This window comes from Tachypleus tridentatus, chromosome 6, assembly GCF_004210375.1.
Source record: "Tachypleus tridentatus isolate NWPU-2018 chromosome 6, ASM421037v1, whole genome shotgun sequence".
Lineage (NCBI taxonomy): Eukaryota > Metazoa > Arthropoda > Merostomata > Xiphosura > Limulidae > Tachypleus > Tachypleus tridentatus.
In genome coordinates, this window is record NC_134830.1 from 40,563,139 (window position 1) to 40,584,805 (window position 21,667).

Below are 21,667 nucleotides of genomic sequence, written 5' to 3' on the forward strand. Positions count from 1 at the left end.
ACATCTAAATATAGATTTTAGTAAGTCACATGGTATGTCAAATGCAGCACTGGAAAAATTAGGTGTTTGTGATGTCAAAATACTAAGTCTCTAGTTTCATACAAATTAGAAACACAAATTACCAATATTGACAAGCTATAATTTAAAATAAGAACCTCATATCTTTTTATTTTGCTGTGGTATGGCTTATGTACTGAATCTAACACAGTTGACCACATTCACCTCTTTCCATTTTTGAAAACTCTCCCTAATATACACTTACTTCAATACATAACACATGAATTACAACGTTTTAATGGACTTTCATTTAAAAATATAGTCATGTTTCAATTATTATATAATATATACATATATAGATATATTTATGTATAAAACCTTAAGAATTTCCTTATTTTTTAGACCTAAATACAACTTAGTTATTATATACACAGTTGAATAACCAAAAAATCACACATTATATAGATATCACAGAATTTCAGTATAATTTATTAAGCTTAATAACTAAGTTGTATTTAGGTCTAAAAAATAAGCTTAATAACTAAGTTGTATTTAGGTCTAAAAATAAGAAACTTGATGCAGACTAAAGACACAACCCACCTCCTTGAAATCCTAGTTTGAAAGAAAGTGGCAGCCTTTTTATAGATTAAAATGGCTGAGAAAACCACGAGGGAGAGATTCTAAGCTGTCGATTGATTATTCACATGCCACATATTCATGTAAGCACATATAATGAACCATGTCCAAAAAAGAAAAAGAGGTGAACAGTTACACTGTATCTGATTCAGTACCTAAGCCATACCTCAACAAAATAAAAAGATACGAGGTTCTTATTTTATATTATAGCTTGATAATATTAGTAATTTGAGTTCCTAATTTTTACAAGTGCTGCATTCAACACACCACGTGACTCACTAAAAACTGTATTTAGATGTATTTTAATATTTACTTTTAAATTAAGAAATTAACTCCAATGTAATATTAAAGTTTGAATTATAATTACAATTTTATACCAAACAGTGAAATAAATTCATAAAATAGCATTTCAGTAAAATCTTGAATGCAACTCAATAATCATGATGACAGGACTTTTGATCCTTACCACATCATAAAAGGATTAAGAATGAATGGCCTCAGAGTCAGTATGAACGTAAGATGTGGATAAAATTGACTGTTTTGGGGGAAATTACTTGTTTTAATATTTCACATAAATCTTTAACAAATTTCTTTTTGAATTTTAAAAACATTTAAAAAAAAAGTGTAACAAACTATTTTTTTCCCAACATACAGTCAACATGTGGGTAGAAAGAGTCAAATTTATGAAATCAAATTTATTATTCAAAGGAAAAGGATGTAGGTTTACAAATACTGTGAAACTACATCAGAAGCATAGTTATAATATATTATCAGTGACAAGGTACACAAGGTGTTTCTCAGAGCAGTTAGTCCATTACAACTTGAGACTTGAAGAAAAAAAACAACTCAGTATAAGATTGCTTGCTGTGCAAACTGTATGTCGTGACAAATTATACATGTCTTATAACTTGCCCATATAACACTCTTTTGGATCAGTAAAAAATGTACAAAGTATTAGGTATAATTGTACTTAAAGGCACCAGTAGCAAACAACTGGCTTGCACCAATATTAAAACTTTTAACTTTAAAAGTTTAAGTTTGAAGGATATAATACAAAAATGGTAAACTGGAGTACGAAAACAGTGAATTTCAAAAAGGCAAGAAATTAAATTTTTGAATTAGAAGCTAGAAAAAAAAGAAAAGCAAGGTGTTAATCTGCAGGTTAATTCACTAAATCAAGTTCTTATTGTCACACAAAAAAGTTCAATACAGACATATATCCTCTTCTACTGTAAGGTAATTCTGATTACAACTTACATATTAAAATTCCCAAAATAAAAGTAGCTCAATGCCATTGAATTTTCTATCTCACTGACATTTCAAATAATAACATTTACAATATGCATTTTTGCTCTTGCTACTAACAGCTAACAAGCACTTTATAGAGAAGGCATGAAATAAATTCAAAATATCTGTGAAAAGCTATATATACAGTGATTTACTATAATATAAAGTTACTAGTTTTAATGGAACTCTTCTGATTAGGAGAATTTATAGTAAGAGTTATTTATGTTAAACTAATATAATGTCTAATAATTACCATGTGCTAAAAAAACATTATTGAAAATTGGAATATAACTTGCAACAAATCAATAGAAACCAGCTTAGAAATCTAATTACCCAACAGTTTTGTACAATTCAAATATTGTTAAACAATGCACCAAGACAAATCAAATTTTATTTAACATAATGCAGCTCCAGATATTTCTCAAACTGCATATTCAGTTTAGATTTGCAAAGAAATAACAAGATTATTTATTAAAGTGCTCCAGCAAACTTCATTATCAGCAAAAATTTAGACACTGTTATCACTCAGACAAGAAATGAAAATATAAAAATTAGCAAATGTTGCTTGCAGAATAAAAGTTCTTATTCATGTCGGCACTAAACCATACCAATATACTTATGGTAAAATGTTTGAAATTAAAATCAAGAAATTAGTCTAATAATATATAACTACCTAATCCAAACAATAATAAAACCACATACTAAAAACTAATAGTTAACATACTAAACACACACACACAAAATTAAGTCACTCATTAAGACTTTTTCCACAAACCTTAAGCATACTAATTAAAAGATTCCCTTTATAATGCCAAACAAGCACTAATTATCTGAATTTCTTGAACTATAATTAGAGCAATAATGTAAATTAAAACTTTACAACTTAAACACCACACATATCATGAGCACAGTAGTTTAGAAGATCCTCTCTATAATTATTAATAGCAATGACCAAGTAATAAGACCTCAAAATTTGTCGTTTTATTTATCTTAGCTTTGAAACTACTTCAATTTCATCAATTCTTTTAGTTTCCCCACTCATCAAGAAAATAAAAATATAAAATAAGAAAAACTATATAGTAAAAACTGTGTGTGTAAATTATTCTCAAACTCTGATGGAATATTTTTTAACAAGCTCCTCTAAAGTACTTTTAAAAAAAAAAATTTACAAGACTACACTTTCAATAAGATAAATATAAAATACAGTAGATTGTGAAAATCAACACTATTCATAAATAATCAAACAGCAACTAAAAGGCTAATTATTAATAAATATTACAATAAAGAAAACATCAAAGCTATACACATATATTACACACATTTTATACTTACTGAAAAATTCTAGTTCTTTCATGGACCTCTGTAAACATAAAAACAATGCATATTATGCCATGTGCATGTGTGTCAGCATATGCAACTGTTCCTTTATTAATGTGCAATAAAAACAGTATATGTATATATCGTAATCAAAACACTTTATTATGAGAAAACAGCTGCATGTTTAAAAGCTAGGTCATTAAAAATTCACACACATCAGACCATACTCAAACCATGCATTCAACATGAGAACAGTTAACCTTTCTGTAGAAGCTTTTTCACTTCTTCATTAGTCTTATAAAGAATCAAAGCATGCCCATTTTTTTAGAATAACAGTGCAACAATTACATTTACTTGAAAGTTCAGACATATAAGAGAGAAGATAAATTATTACAATATGTATTAACTGTTGTTGTCCATGTTTTCATGTCATACCAGAAACATAACCTTTATGGCAGAAGCATATTAAAACTGGAACAATCACCAAATCACTCACTTTTATTATGATACAATACCCACTGTTCTAACGTAGTAGTATTGTATTCCAAAATGACATTTAGCTGAAATTCTGAATTAATGTAGAGGAAAATCAGTTTTTACTTCTAATGTTCAAAAGTATAAATTCTTTCCCATACTTTTTACACAAATGGGCTACAATTTATAGCAAATCTATAAAATATAACAGCATACAACACAATAAGGTGCACCAAAACAGTGTCAAGACAAATATATAGCTATATTTTCCTAACCATTAGATGCATAAATAATTGAGAACAAAAACTCAGAGTGAAGGTACCTTTCTAAAAACCTGTTGACTTTTAAAACATTTAATCAATTTTAATCAATATTTAATGAAAAAGCTACACATTTTTTTACTTTAAGAAATTCATCAAATGTTGAAATAGCTAAATCCATTTTAGAAAATCCTACCTATCAATCCCTCTTTAAATATATTTCAAAAACATCTGTAGCTTTATCTACCTAAAACTTCATACAGACCCACAAGTTATGTTTTATTTCTTCAATAAACTACATCTTTTTTGCACTTGCTTATGAGGTTGAAAAGCACAAATTTTTATACTTGTCACAGACAGATGTCCAGAAAATAAATTTAAAAAATTCACACTAATTTCTTTAACATGGACATGCATTCAAATCTAACAATTCCACTAATCATTATGAGTGCCTAAAGTGCACTTACAAAAGACGAGGTGACTGAGTTTGTGAACCCTTCCCCCCACATCTTCAGAAAAAAACAATTTCAGAACAATTTTATTAATACTTTTATTATTCCTAAATCTTCTATATTGGATGAAAAGCACCATCTACTCAGTTGCTACCTCTATCCCTTTCAACACTTTCACTTAAGATTTTGTTGCTTTAATTTCAAATTTTACTTTTTTCCTTCTTTCATGTTCTCATAACATCTGCTTGTGTGTGTACAAAGAGAAATAAACATTGTTTTAGCACTGACAACAGCTACAATGTGGTTTTTAAACATTTTGTTTGTTTGTTAGTAATATACACATACCTAGAGGCACAATTTTAGGTGGTAATAAAGTAGAGTGCAGTTAGTCATGAATTTCTTTGTTAACTCTTTGAATCCTTCTCACTTATTTTACACCCACTATTTTAGTAAATGCAAACAATTTTTTTAATATCAGATACTTCTCCTTGTACATCTTCAGCTAACCTTTTAACCTCTTCACAAAATTACATTCTTACGATTTTAAAATTAAGAAAACAAGATACTAAACAACAAATATGTCAGTTGTCTGTAGCCTAAACCCAACAATACACACAGCAACCATATACTGAAACAATGTTACAAAATTAAGTTACAAGCTTTATAAATTATCTCTTTTCATACTATGAATTTAAAACAATTGCTTATAGTTCTGAAATAATTTTCGTAAAAATTAGAGAAGATTCCATTTTTTTATACTGCAAAAAAAATTCCCTCAAGCTCTACTAAGAAAAATTTTATTTTGCCTGTTGTATTAAGGGAACTCCCTTTTTATATTGCAGAAAACAGGCATAAATTACCAGTTTTTGACCATTGGGAGTGAAATAATATATATCAGCCAAATTTCTTTTCCTTGACTGATTACGTTCCACGGTTGCTCTGAAGACAATTTCTCGTTTCCACCCTATAAAAGTGAGAGAATCAGACCTTTTAATTAAATACAAATAATATTCCTCACACTACATATATACAAAATAACATTTAAAGTTTTTTAAACTATCAATGCAATATAAAAAAGAAATGTTTTTCAACATGACAGTTAATGCTTTTGTCTTGCTTATGCATAGCAAATAGTTGGGTCACATAGCTCATTAACCCAGTATCTGATAAGCTGGACTTTAATGGAATTTAATAAAACCTCCATGTAAACAACAAAATAATGCACAACACTATATTTGCCAACTACACCTGAAAGCAAACTTACCAGTATCAATAATATTTAAATTGACAGTTACACTGGTCAGATCAATTTTCCTACTTGATTTCCCTCTTAGAAAGCCAGTAGCATGCATCTAAATATTCCTTTATAACTAATAGTTTTTACCAAATGATACGCACATACAGACAAAGAGTTTGATGACCTTTGGTACTGTAGCTTAGCAACAATGTAACTTACATTCACATTAAAACTTGACTTACATTCAGGAAGAATGTATTTTGACCAATTGCAAAAACATTAATGAATGTAACTGATCATATTTTCAAATTTGAACACACATATGAGAAGCTTTTCTTATAAACTAGCTTTCAATTTGAATTCTGAAATGTTAACTTCCTATAATATAAATTTATACTTAGAATATCTACACTAAAAGAGCAAGAAGAAATAGTAGTGTGTGTTACTTCCAGGGATTGGGTATTGCAGTGGTGCCAAACTGAGGAAGCAGAACAATGTTGAGACAACATGTAGTTTTCCTCTATATGAATATAAGGTGCCAAGTCAAATGGCACCAGTCTCAACTGCTTCAGGTCAGTAAGCTGTGAATGTTCTTAGTGATCACAGAAAACAGAACTCTAAATTTTGGTTCCAAGACCAAACATCAACAAGATTATGATACTACAAATGTGGTGTAGCCTGAAGCATTGTATTTAAAAATTAACTATGGAATAGTTTTTTTGTGCAGCTTTAGAAAATATATCCTATAATTACACTTTTTTTTTAATTATATCACACATAAAGCTTCTATCCCATTAAAAAAATATCTGTAAGCTCACTGGCCAAAAAAACACACATTTTATTGGTTTTGTACTTCATTTATTTAGCAAGGATACAATTTTTCAAATCTGAATTACTCACACAGTGGCAATATTTTTAGAGTAAAATAGGTTTCTTTATACGGTTTTTCCAAAGAATATTTACAAGTTTCACAGATAATGTTTACAATAAAATAGAACCACTTTTAACATGCAGGAATTAATACATTCACTTGAAGGCCTGATGTTTTGACATTTTAATTATTACAAGCCAAAATAATTCTACTACTGCAAATCAAAAATATGAAACTGGCAATGTCATGCACATTATCAATATATAAAAAAAGATACACATACACACACACACACACAAAATTCAGTTTCAGAACCTATTTTTGTACCATGGGTGCTCCTTTTGTAAACTTACAAGTGTATTTCCAAATTTCCTATAGCATCTTTATGTACAGACAAACTTGACTACAACATACCTCATTAAAAATTTTGAATGCTTTGCCTTCAAAATCAAGCACTATAGTTTATAAGTAGGTTTATATTGCTTGCAGGATAATAGCTTCCTACTAAAATTACATCCTTAAGTGTTTTGCAGACAAGCTAGGTAATCTGTCAAAAATTGGATGGTAGTTACACTTTTATCATACAAAATTTTAAAATATTTTGTAAATAAAATACTTATCTAAAAGTTGAGATTCTAATACAACAATCACTCACTGGCAGAAAGTCAATCAATTAACATTTTGTTGTCTTTTCTGAAGACTTCAGTATAAGTCACATGATGAAATACATAAATCACGAGTTGTTTCAGTTATTCTTGTATGAAATCAAAGTTGACACAAATAAAACCTGCTTAAACCTCTTAATGTAGGTATATCAAAGTGCTCATTTCATAACCTTTAACAGAGGTACATTTAAAACTTAATTGAATTACACTGTCACCAACTTGAGTTAACAAATGTTGCATCAAAAAGCAGTTTATGATTCAACTTTTTTGTATTATCTAAATTTTGAATTCTCAATTTCAAAGAAAAATATTTAAATTATCAACTTTCATTTCCCTTTATCTCATGACATGTCTTTGTTCCAAATTTCCTATGTTAAGTATTCTTTCTACCCTAGTTCCGTAAAGTATAAGTCAAACAGTATTAAACTTCAGATGCTATAGTTATTACTACCTACCATGCTGAAATGGCTTTTTATAACTTTCATTTTCATTCTTTATTTTCAATACATCTATTTTATCTTCTTCTTTTGTGGTTTCCAATGAAGAAAGAACTGTAATAACAAAAAAAAAAAAACACATGAAAAATCAAAATATAGTATTATACTTTGATAAGAAAACAAAAATTGAGGGAATTTTTGTGTGCAAACAAAAAACTACAATTTAATAAATAATGTCAATTTTCAATCGTTTATTTTCATGGCATCTTAAGCACCTTGTTGCAGTCTATATAAACACTATCACACGTAGTAAACATGTTCATATGCTAAGAAGATTTACATAGTGGTGGGAAATCCTTTATTATTCAAAAATGTGTTTCGAGATATTCCTTTACATACAGACAAATAAAACATCACAATACCACATATATGGCACAATGTGAGCCAAAAAATTAGCCTGAAAGGTAAAGATTATCCCCACAAAAATAAACACTCAAAACTAATTAATGTATTACACATTAACCCTTTCATGACAGGTCACATGTTAAAGGCCATGTAATCATGTGTGTTGACTCGCGTTCAAAACTTTACTAAATTATTATTTTATGAACTTGTGTTAATAAGTTTGGAATCAAATTGAAGATAATTCAAACATTAATATCATATACAAGTTAATTTCCTAACTTAAAAAAGTAAAAATTAAAAGAACACATCCAAACATAAATTTTAGTGAGTCACATGGTATGTTGAATTCATCACTCACAAAAAATTAGATATTTCTTATGTCAAAATACTAAGTCTATAGTTTTGTACAAATTAGGAACACAAGTTACTAATATTAACAAGCTAGAATATAAAATAAGGGCCTCATACATTTTTATTTTGCTGAGATATGGTTTATGTACTGAACTAAACATAGTGGCTCCATTCATCTCTCCACATTTTTGAAAACGGTCCCTTGTATACACTTACTTCAATAATGACACGTGAATAACCAATCAAAAGCTTAGAACGTCCCCTAGTGGTTTTCTCAGCTATTTTAATCTATAAAAAGCCTATCATGTTCTTTCAAACCAAGATTTCAATAAGGTACTTTATGTACTTAGCCTGCTCAAAGTTTCATAATGTTTTAAATCTCATAAAATCTTAGTTACTAAGCTTAATAAACTACAGAGGGATTCTATAGTACCAGTGTAGTTATGATTTTTGGTTATTCAACTGTATATATAAAACCTTAAAAAATTTTTGTTTGAATGATATCAATTTTGCAGAATTTTTAAAGGCTAAGCAACCTTTGCCCAGCAGCAACTGAATACAAAGGTCATAGTAAGAAGAAATAATTCTTTGTTTTACTTCTTGATTTATTGTTACATATTTTAAGAAAAATAAGTTTCATAATTTATTTTTAAATATCAATAATCTATATACTTATATAATGTATAATAAATGAAATGTTACTGTACATTACAAAATACTAGTCCACTAAAACACACCCACAACAGGAAAACTATAAAGTTCAATTTTATATTACTGGATATATAACAACTGCACCATGTCAATGCAAGTTGTGTAATTTTAGTTCGGCATGACTAAACAGTCAATACAATAAAAAGTAACAAGTATATAGCTTTAGAAGATATAAGCTACTTTGACTTAACATTTGTATTTTCATGTTATAAAATGTAGTAATTGTAGCATGAAAAAAGCATTATATTTATTTCCTAATATTTTTAATAAAGATTATGAGGCTGGTCAAGTGACAAACCCCACACATTAGAGTATAGAAAATAACAAAATATAAAGTCTTACTGAAAACAAATGTTTCAAATATATTTAGGAGGTTTTAGAGATTACATAAATAATATCTCAGGTTTTTCCAAAGAAGAATATTCTTGTTAATCATAATATGAATTTGCTTCACACTCAAGACAAGTAACAAAACAAACTATTTTCACAAACAAATCTTTGGTAAAAAGATTTCATTAAAAAAATTGTTTTTTTTGTGTACAAAAAAACTTGTAATCTTCACTGAAAGTCTGCTAAATTTTATGAAGATACAAATCCTGTATCAAAAGTTAAAGTACAAATACTTAACATGTGCAAGTGTGTAGACAAACTCATGTATTTTATAACATGCCTTTTCCATAAGAGTTAACATATATTTATTACTTTTAATACAATGACAGATATTTTGTAACCTACAGTCACATTTCAGTTATTACATATATGTTTTTAGATTACTATTTAGATATAAGCTAAACTTTTATTAAAATACAGAATACTAAATGAAGAAGTAAAATAAACAATTATCTTTTCTAGTTATAACCCTTGTACTCAGCTGTTGTGTGATGTAGGTTTCTAAGCCTTTTAAAATTTTGCATGTGGAGAATATGAAAAATATTTTTTTAGGTTTTATATATGCAGTTGAATAACAAAAAAAAAATTACATTATTATATAGGTTCACAGAATTTCATTATAATTTATCAAGCTTAATAACTAAGTTGTATTTAGGTCTAAAAAATAAGAAACTTGGAGGAGACTACAGACACAACCTACCTCCTTGAAATCTTGGTTTGAAAGAATGAGGCAGCCTTTTTATAGATTAAAATGGTTGAGAAAACCACGAGACAAATATTCTCAGTTGTTGACTATTTATTAATATCATATATTGAAGTCATTATATCTATACAAAGAACTGTTTCCAAAAATGGAAAGAGCTGAGCAGGGCCACTGTGTGCGACTCAGTAAATGTGTAATATCTCAGAAAAATGAAGAGATATCAGGTTGTTATTTTATATTCTTGTTTCTAAATATTGTTGACTTGTGCTACTAATTCATATAAAACTACACATCACAAATTTCAACATCACAAAAATCTAATTTGAACCAGTGCTGCATTCCAACATACTACACAACACACAAAAATTGACATTTAACCATGTTTAATATTGATTATTAAATTAAGAAACTGAATCCTGTATAATACTAAAACTTGAATTATAATCTACAGTGTGACACCAAACCTACTGACAGTTATTTGCAAAATAGTAGTTCAATTAAATTTTAAATGCAGATCAATAAATATGATGGCATGGCTGTTGACCCATGACCCATATAGAAAAGGCTAAGCTATTTAGTCATTTACATTTTCATGTTATAATCTGTTGCTATTCTTGAATGAAAGAAACATAATTTATATTTTTCCTAATTTATTTCAGTGGTTACAAGATCGGTCAATTCTACCAAACTCGTACAGAGATTCACAAATTAAAATAATAGTTTTTATTTTCTGAAGACATGTTTAATAACTATCAGGACATCATCAAGATTGTGCAACTGGGATTTGAAAATGTTCTGATGCATAAAAGTATTTTTAATCTTAAAATGAAAATTACTTTGCATATTGGAAAGGCAACATGCAAAAAAGAAAAAAATAACAAGGAAAACACTGCTTAACAAACCTTAAGATTCAATTTTAAAATTTGCTATTTTGCATGTAGAAGCAATGTAATGTTTAATGATAATCTACCAAATTTTGTTAACATATGCTTACTAATTTAAAAGTTGTAACATGAGAACAAACAGGCACAAAATGGCTATGAGGTCAGTTCAAGGGACAAAGCCCATGCTGAATGTCTTAATTGGTCCACCTGCACTGTTCATAAACAAGGTAAGGAACAACTTGAACTCTTCTTGTATCAAGCTACCCATAAGTATGTTCTATAAATAATCTTCCACAGCGAATAATATAGAAATGATATTCTAATATCAGGATTTCTTTCCAAAATGCACAACTGGATTGATTTTGATAGTCTTAAAGATTTTTTTCTCTCTTTAAAAAAAATTATCTTCCAAAGTTTAACATTTTAACTGTAAAATCTATTTTTAACTAAAACCAAAATAGAGCAGATTTGAAACAGTTATGTTCATTTCTCACAAAAGAAAATGATTTAATGTTTATATAACTTCATTTATTTACAACAGCAAAATAAGTATATATTTCCTTTATTCTAAGTTCTTTCATAACTGATAAATCAATTCAAAATTTCCCTACAAGTAAAAATAACAATTGATAATAAATGTTACAACTTTTTTGCCTTAAAGTTCAAACTAATCAAACAAACATATCTAATCTTGTCTTATAAACAAATTGTTATTTCTTACCTTCTCTTTCACTTTCTACAGGTGATGCTGAAGGGTTTCTCTTAGCTCCATCAGTATCTGATGTTTTAGAAAGCATTTTACCATGTCTCCCTCTCGAAGCTGATTCAAATTGTGTTTGGCTTGCTTCGTTGTCTGAAAGTCTCTCAGGAGTTTGTTGTTGCTTAATCTCTTCAGAGGACTTCAATTGCTTCGTTGTTTCTACATCAGTTGATGGAGTCCTTGAACCTGTTTTGCCAACTCTTTTAGTTGGTTCTACATCAGTTGGTGTAGTTCTTGCACCAGTCTTGCCTACTCTTTTAGTTGTTTCTACATCAGTTGGTGTAGTTCTTGCACCAGTCTTGCCTACTCTTTTAGTTGTTTCAACATCAGTTGGTGTAGTTCTTGCACCAGTCTTGACTACTCTTTTAGTTGTTTCTACATCAGTTGGTGTAGTTCTTGATCCAATCTTGCCTACTCTTTTAGCTGTTTTTACATCAGCTGATGGAGTTCTTGATCCAATCTTGCCTACTCTTTTAGCTGTTTCTACATCAACCGATGGTGTTCTTAAACCAGTTTTGCCTCCTCTTTTACTTTTGTCTATATCAGCTGATGAAGTTCTTGAACTCATCCTGCCTGCTCTTTTAGTTGTTTCTGTATCAGTTGATGATGTCCTTAAACCAGTCCTGCGTACTCCTTTACTTGTTTCTGTATCAGACGATGGAGTCCTTAAACCAGTCTTGCCTACCCCTTTAGCTGTTTCTGTATCAGTTGATAGAGTCCTTGAACTCATCTTGCCTACCCCTTTAGCTGTTTCTGTATCAGTTGATAGAGTCCTTGAACTCATCTTGCCTACCCCTTTAGCTGTTTCTGTATCAGTTGATAGAGTCCTTGAACTCATCTTGCCTACCCCTTTAGCTGTTTCTGTATCAGTTGATGGAGTCCTCAATTCACTCTTGCCAACTCCTTTAGTTGTTTCTGTATCAGCTGATGGAGTCCTTGAACCAGTCCTGCTTACTCTTTTAGTTGTTTCCATTTCATCTGATGGAGTTCTTGATCCAATCTTGCCTACTATTTTAGTTGTTTCTACATCAGTTGAAAAAGTTCTTTCACCAGTCTTGTCCACCCCTTTAGTTGGTTTTTGTATGGGTGTTTCATTTCCAGAGTCTTTTGAAGGTCTTCCTGAACGTGTTTTACTTGACCTAGCTTCTTCTGGTGGTGTTCTATGATCACCTTGGGCAGATATGCCTTTCTTAGAAGATTGATCAACAACAACAGGATTCTTAACTATTTCAGCAAAACTCCTCCTTGCTGAAATCAAAATATTTGTTCTTATTAGACGAAACACATTCTTCAATACTTAAAGTTATTTTACAGTATATCATTTTTGTAACTGTTTACTAAGTGTATATCAGGAAAAATCAAACATAAACAAACACGTGTGTGTGTGTGTGTGAATAAGCATTACCTAAGCAGTTAATATTTATATCAAAAATGAAGGACAGCATTGTCAACAATAATATCACAGCTATGATGAGACAGAACATATTTATAATACAAGTCTTAACAAAAATGCCAAACAGCCAAATAAGGTCATAAGAACATACAGACTATAATATGGGGTATGAGATATGTTGTGGTTCTTAAAGTTTACTGTGGAAATAGGACTTACATAGCCTTTAATATATACCATCTATCAGTAATTGACACCCAAGCCCTCCTCAATCCATTAAAAACTAGACTATTTAATGCAATATATACACAAAAAAATATACACAAGGTGCAAAACATCAACCTCCATTTGTTCAAAAATTAATAAACCAAACATCCTTTCACTATAATATAGTATCAAACAGAAGCTTTAAATATCCACATTTTTATTTAGTTTTTTTTTCTCCTAAAAACAACACATCTGGTGTCTACTAAAATCCAGTTCAAGCCTGAGCCAATAACTAATTATTTGTAGATTAATGCAACAATACAACTAAATCTCGCCATGATAACTTTTCATGCCTTTGCATTTTCCAAACACTTCAACAATGTGTATAGACTTCAGCATGTAAATTGTTGAGCAAAGCCCTCCTATCAAACTATCATTTGAAGATATACAGAATCCAACAGCAGTTGTAAATGGAGAAGCAAGAAAGAAGGTGAGTACATATCAGAAATGAATTTTTAGTGCAGGAAAATAATAGCTTCCGGTGAGATACCTCACCTCTCTTCACACACACATAGCTATGATCCTCCACTGAACAGATGGTTGGACTGTTGCAAGGAATGTATACTGATGAAATTAGCATTAAAATTTACATTATAATGAAAAGTTTTAATCCTTCATTTCAAAAAACAAACCTTAAAAAAAATTCTTGAACTTTAGTTTCATACACAACTTCACAAATGTTTAACTTTTGGACTCTCTAACTCGGAAACTACTTGACTATACTAAACCTTCCATGTACAGAATAAAATCTAGAGTAACTGCTCCTTTTGTTAAACATTCTTCTGTCACATTCCTTAGGATACACAGAGAAAATAGAAGTAGATTTTTTGAAACTCATGATAGATACCAGATGCAAAGTTGTGATTTCTCAGCCAGTTATATTTAGTTGAACTGAATGTTGTAACCAACAGAAAGACCACATTTTAAAACAATATATCCCAATAGTTAGTTTAAAATTGGCATGAAGAATTCCAAAAGAGAACTTGTTATATGCTATTAGCACTGGTGCTGCATATGTTCTCATTGGTGCTTAAGCACTGTTTCTCGACCATAAATATGTTAATTATATAGACAAGTAATCTTTTGTTAGATTTGATATTATATTTTGTTAATTACATTAATTGTTTTAAAGCCCATATTATAAAGGTTTAATAACTTAAAAAATAATTCAAATTCCTTTTGTTCATCAGGCTTAGTGCAGTAGGAAAACATCCCAATGTTCTGAAGGCTAAAATATCACAGCTGAGAACACCCCAAGAATGCCTGTAAATGTGTCACAATATGTAATAATGCTAAAAGATAAGAAAGGAAAGTACAATATAAAAAATAAACTATAGAAAAAAGTAGTTAAAATTAAAAACATAACCAAAATATTTAAGATTAGTAGACAAAAGAAATTAAAAGTTTTATATATTTGTTTATATTTTTTACTTTAAACATTTCACTGCATAATATGTTGATTATAATACTCAAAATATTCAGCCTGAATCCAAACAACTACAGTACAAAAATAAATCTTTAATTGAAATACATACTTAAAATGATTTCATTCTTTGTGTATAAAACACTTGCAATTTGTAACAAAATCTTACCAACTTTTACAAATATACATAAAGCAAGCTCATAGTTATAAATATTGTTCCACCGCGTATCATCCTCCATACAAACAATGTTCACTGGGTACTACCCTATTTTTACAGAGTTAATTATCTCCATTTCTAAAAGGTATAAATGTTACTTTTCTCACATTTTTATTAATTATCAGCATCTTGAAACATGTTTTTTGTTGTGATTTCAATAACAGCAAGCACTACAGTGAACACACAATTAAAGTTAGAAGGCCACTCAAACATATTTGTCATCAAAGGCTACTCAGACTGCAGTATTGCAAAAAGTCTAGATGTATATTTATGATACAGCAAATTTGACTATGTGCAGATTAGTGTATGTATTATATTTGTATTATATGAAGAAAATTACAGTACAAATCAGTTATCAAATACCACTAATGACTAACCACCCAGCCCTACTCATTTTCTCAAAATTACTAACATAATTGACACTGTGAATACCTGACCCAATAAGTAAAACAAGAAAATGAGTTCCAGTTTTTCATGTAAATGATAGAAAAGTTAATTCAAATAAAATAATGCTGTGTTGTTAATTCTTACCTGAATATCTGACTTGTGAATTAATTAAATAAAACTAATAACTAAAATTCTGTTGCATAATTTGATATGCAACCTAACATCTAACAATTATTGTTCAGAGAAACTGATGATGGTATATAACAACACCATTATTACGTCAATTGTACCCCCAGGTTTGTCTGATTGGCCCATTCATTGGGCAATGCAAGTAACAAATGTAGTTGCCAACATAACACTTTTTTTTCCTTCCACACTCATAGGTTCTTAGAATTGGTATGGCCTTCAATGAAAACATTTAATAAGGTTTGTAATGGATAATTAGTATTCATCCTATACAGGATATTGGTATTATTAGGCAGCCAAATTTAACAGGAACAGTATAATCAAAAATCTTACTATATGAACTTAGAAGCTACAATACATATATTACAGAATAGTATTATAAAAGTGCAAGTCTACTTTCTTGGTAAAAATTAATTAATAAACATAGTTCACAGTAATATATTAACTTTACACATTTTGTGTTTATGTGCATAAATCCATTTAATGTTAGTATTCTAAAAGCATATGACCCTGTTTACTAATATACGATGATATTTAGATAAACAGTATAGTTTTTTAAAACAACTTAAAATTTCTTAACATAGGGTAATGTTTTGTTATTCAATACAATGTTATTATTCTTACACTGCTGGAACAGGCCTTTACAAAACAAGCAATGAAACTTGTATTATCTATGAAGCCATTTCCCATAATTCCTTGTCACTTTAAATAATCCCTTTGATACACAGTTGCACTAGATGCATCTTCCCATTTCCAAAATTGTGGACCCACCAGTGCATTATCAAAAAAATAATTAGTTAGCTGGTGCACACATTTTTACATTCTTCTGAAACTTCACTCATGGTGTGTTTTAAATTAGGAAACATCTGTAATTGTAAAACATTCAATAAAAGCTTTATTTCTGATTGGGTTTATGTTATCTTATACAATATAAGACTTACCAAAGATGAATCTTACCTCACTACTTTATATTTTACTTTGCTTTCAGGATGATACTTTGAAAATGGAAAGGACCTTGATTTACATTTTCAAAAAAACTGATACTGACATTGATAAGTGAAGTCTGCTAATGACATTAAAACTAGATATTTCTACCTGTATCTTAGAGATATTACAAGATAACAAATTAATTGTTAAGTTGGATAAACATTTAGCAAGAAAATTATAGTAGATGCAAGGTGATACACTTTTATTAACATAATTTAGGATCTCATGTTTTAACACAAGAAACCACTAATACTATGACTTAAGAAAATCTGTTCAGTGGAGAATAATTCACCCCATCAAAGCAGTGCCCACTGCTACTATTAAAACCTGCAGAAGCATAGGGCATATTAACAGACAAAGATTATAAATCAAAAGAGGTAAGTAACTCTTTATACAAATTACTCGTTACACTTCCTTGGGAATATTGTGTACAGAAAAAGACACTGACTTGTTGGATAGGGTTCAGAGAACGAATATTAGAATGATTCTGACTATCTTAACAAGGATAAATTAAGGTAGCTTATTTTCTCTATTAAGAAAAAGGTAAAAGATGCTATTACTGAAATATACAAAATTATCTGGAAGACTGATAAAATAAAGGTCTTTGTTCAATATCTTGATAATAGAAAAACAACATAACTGCAAGATCTGAAAGACGTACTAGAATTCAGTTGAGACAGGTTTACCAAACAGGGTAATGGAGGCCATAACTAAAGCTAAGTGATCAGTACTAACCTGTAGCACATGGTGCACAGTTGCTTCAGTACTAAATGCTGCAAGCCACAACCTGTAGCACATGGTGCACAGTTGCTTCAGTACTAAATGCTGCAAGCCACAACATGTCGCACATGGTGCAGAGTTGCTTTAGTACTAAATGCTGCAAGTGACAACCTGTAACACATGGTGCAGTTGCTTCAGTACTAAATGCTGCAAGCCACAACATGTAGCACATGGTGCAGAGTTGCTTTAGTACTAAATGCTGCAAGTGACAACCTGTAACACATGGTGCAGAGTTGCTTCAGTACTAAATGCTGCAAGTGACAACCTGTAACACATGGTGCATAGTTGCTTCAGTACTAAATGGTGTAAATTGCAACATTGTCAGTTTGTATACTGCACCTTGATCCTCTTAGAGTTGCCTGAAGTTTCTGCAAAGCAAGGAACTACTACTACAGTTGTCATGTAGCAATAAGGCACTAAATCAGACTCGGTTCATTCAACGAGAACACACAGCTTTAAGATTCATAGATTATATGCTTGAGATACTCAGATATTTGGTTAAAAAAATTTCAATAAACTATAGTTAGTCTGTGCATAATTACATTATTTCCACCCACTAGACATTTTAAATACTGTACATAACTTCACAAAATACAGCCAAAAGCAACAACAAATATTCACTTAAAATAACTATTCAAATAAAAAAAATCACATTACATAGATTATCACACACACTGATTATATCACTCAAAACAGAGAAATGGTAAAGTGATGAATCTGACCAGAATCTGAAAAACAGTACCAAACTATGGTTTGTTTGTTTTTAATTTAACTATAAAAACTTGATTTTTTTTCCCAAAAACATATTTTCTAATATTTCACTCTCCAATTAAACTGCAGCTTATAAAAAATTCAATGATTGTAAGTAAAATATCAATAAATGTCACAAACTACTAGATACACATCTTCACTATGGAGTGCCTTTGAATGTCATAAAGATAGCAGATTTAAGTGAATTTGAGAGAAAGCTTGATAACTAAATAAACAATAAGGACTTGCTTTGAGGTTTGTTTTTATTTACTAGTTTCAGTTTAGTTTAGTGTGTGACAGCCTAGTTCAAGCAATAGGTCCCTTGTTGTCCTTAAATATTATTATAATTCATTTGTAGCTGCCACAATTATTAGTTTTCCACATTTTACAGCACTGAAATTAATTTTTAGGACTTTTCAAGCTAGGGAGAACATAATTATACATTCCTGTTATTTTCTTATACTACATTTATGAGTCTTTAAACATAAACAGACTTCAAATCTAGAAAGTCCAGACTGTAAAAGCAAAAGAATACCACATTTCCAATAATGATCAACAATTGTATATACACATAAATCACAGGTGCAAAAATAAGTTAGATCCCAATGGTTTCTTGCATTCAACAGAATGCTATATAGGGAACCATTGTTTACAAACCAAGAGAATAACAATACACAACCCAATACAGGTCACCTACCATTTACAAGTTCATCATACATTTAAGTCCATATGGAACTGAATTCACTACGTATTAATAGGAAATAATATTACAAAAACATCTTAGAAACAGTCTACTAAAGCCAATGAAAAAATTAACTACATTTAAAGGAAAAGAATTAGGATGTCAAAGTTTTAACTTGAATAATAAAAACTAGCCACATATACAAGTAATTCTTGATTGAAGTTTTAACACGAGAACATAAAACTGAAAATAAAATACCCTTATTATTATTAAACAAGTTACTGTATTAATTACAGGTATGTATTAAATTATCTATAGGAACATTTCATCATAAGCTCTTAAAATAAATAGATGGATTTTCAAAAAACATTTGCTAGAACAAGTTATGCTAAACATGCACATTTTTATATCAATAAAACTATTTAATACATATCTGTTTAAAGAAATGAGTAAATCTATATACAATGTGTAGAGCAATCATAATACTGCTTACTTTTCTTTCTCAGCAATCTTCCCACTGATCCATCATCTGTTACTGATGTTTCTTGAACATTTTCAGGCTCCTCTTCAACTGGAACTGTGCTGCTTTCATTTGTTTCAGTTACACTGTCAATTTGGATTTCTTTCACTGATAGCTCAGATATTTCAGTATCATTCTTGTTTTCCTTATTATCCGTCTCATGTTTATCAAGTTCTGTTTCTTCAATTACTGTTTTTTTCAGGTCATCTGACCCAAGTGGTAGACTTTGGTCAAGACTTTTAGAAATAATGTTGATCGAGTTTGTGGATGCAGTATTACTTTCAAGTTTATCTTCACTTGCAGTTAAACTTTTTTCTATGGGAGATGTTGAACCTAGAGGAACAGAATTTGTTAGTTCATTCTTATCTTGATCTTTCTCTCCATTCAACTGATCTACTTTTGAACCACCTTCTGAAATCTTAGAAACTTGGTTAGGGTTGCCAACTTCCCCTGGGATTACATTTTCCTTATCAACTACTTGTTCCTTACTATTCGTATTTTCACAATATTCCAAACAGGCAACTTCTGCCAGTCTTTCAATATTTTCCCATACACCAGAATGTTTTTCGCTCGATTCTAAGCTTTCCTTAGGCATTTCACTACTAACACACTGTTCAGTCAACATGACACTCACATCATCTTCCTCAATAACTTCCCCAATCACAGCTGTTGCTCCAATGTCTTCAACTACATCAAGTGCACCACCAAGTCCTTCTTCATCTCCAAAATAGGTGACAACATTGGCTACAAAACATTCTTCTCCACCACCTATCTGATCTGTGTGTACTTGATTTTCTGAAAAAGTATCTCCCTCAATACTTTCTACAAAGGTAACTTCCTGAACATCATCTAGATTTCTTTCTCCCTGCACTTCTACAATTATCTCACCCGACACTTCTTCAACAAGTACTTCATTCTGTCCCTCTTCCAAAATTAATTCACTTTCAACTTCTTCCCTAGCTACTTCCTCTTGTACATTTTCTATACTTATTCCATTTTGCACATTTACAGCTATTTCATCTTGCACTTCATCCAGAACAACAGGTTCTTGTGACTCTATGTGTACAACAGATTCAATATTTACATCTGAAGTCACTTCACTATCATCCTTACTTTGCTCTAGTTGTACGTCTGTTTCGTGTTCTTCTTTTCCCTTTTGAAGAGAATGTATACTTTCTCCATCTTCCTTAGGTTTACCTGTAAGTTCACATTCTATATGTGCCACAATCTTTTTGCATTCTTTAAAATCATCATTTTCTTCTGCATGTTTAATTTGTGGATCAGAAGACCAATCTTTATCTTGTGCACACGAAGGAATAAACAGTTTGTCACTACCCTGAGCTGTAGATACAACTTTCTGATATTCTTTCACATCTTCACCTACTGCTTGCTCTTTGTTACTATTATCCACATGAGCAGTTTCTTCATCCTTTTCATTGCTTTCATGTTTATATGGTACCTTACTGCAGGTATGTGCTGAAACAGGAGATCCATCAGATGAATCTCTGGCAGGAGATAGGGCTGCATGAGACTGAAAAGAGCCATTACGTCTTGAGCGTGATGGAGAAATATTAAGTGAGCCAGTTTCTATGCGTACCACTTCTTCTTGAATGCTCTCTTCTACAGAGTCCAACACTTCTTCCAAAGGGAGTTCAATTTCTACTTCTACTGCATCATTTTCTTCTGGTGGCACAACCACTTCTGGCCCTTTTGAAGTTTCAATCAATTTGGATTTCTGTTCTTCCTCTTTCTGAACTTGCTTTTTACTCTTCAAGAGTTTTGCTCTTGTTCTTCTTCTTGGTGTATCATCCATGATTTAAAAAAAATAATGATAAAAACAGACTTTCCTGCTATACAAAAAGAGAATTTGCAAAAGTCTGCTCTGACCAGTTCTTTATATTCAACATCTAGAAAACTGTAAAGATAAACAGAAAAATACATTTTAGATACCACATTTAAGCAAAAAGTTTAAAAATATATACATTTTGTTAACCCTTTCACGAAGGATCAAAGCTAATGTCACTACAACTGTTGACTTGCATTTAATATTTTACTGATATACTATTTTATGAATTTACATGAACAAGTTTAGCATTAAACTGCAGATTATAATTCAAACTTTACATAAGAGTTAATTTCTTAATTTAAAAGTAACTATTAAAATAACACATCTAAATATCGATTTTCATGAGTCATGTGGTATGATGAATGCAACACTGGTAAAAATTAAATGTTTGTGAT

At 30.2% G+C, this 21,667-nt stretch overlaps 1 protein-coding gene across 3 annotated transcripts in view; it reads right to left on the reverse strand.

Annotated features, from left to right (window-relative positions):
• The window catches only part of LOC143252303 (uncharacterized), a 58,945-nt gene that overhangs the window by 31,853 nt on the left and 5,425 nt on the right, over nucleotides 1-21,667 (reverse strand). For all 3 annotated transcript variants that reach the window (XM_076504220.1, XM_076504221.1, XM_076504219.1), the window contains exons 2-6: nucleotides 19,400-21,341; nucleotides 11,799-13,085; nucleotides 7,652-7,747; nucleotides 5,284-5,387; nucleotides 3,253-3,280 (exon numbers count right to left, since the gene is read on the reverse strand). In XM_076504220.1, the coding sequence (XP_076360335.1) occupies nucleotides 3,253-3,280; nucleotides 5,284-5,387; nucleotides 7,652-7,747; nucleotides 11,799-13,085; nucleotides 19,400-21,239 (3,355 nt within the window). In that variant the 5' untranslated portion in view covers nucleotides 21,240-21,341. The remainder of the gene's footprint in view (nucleotides 1-3,252; nucleotides 3,281-5,283; nucleotides 5,388-7,651; nucleotides 7,748-11,798; nucleotides 13,086-19,399; nucleotides 21,342-21,667) is intronic.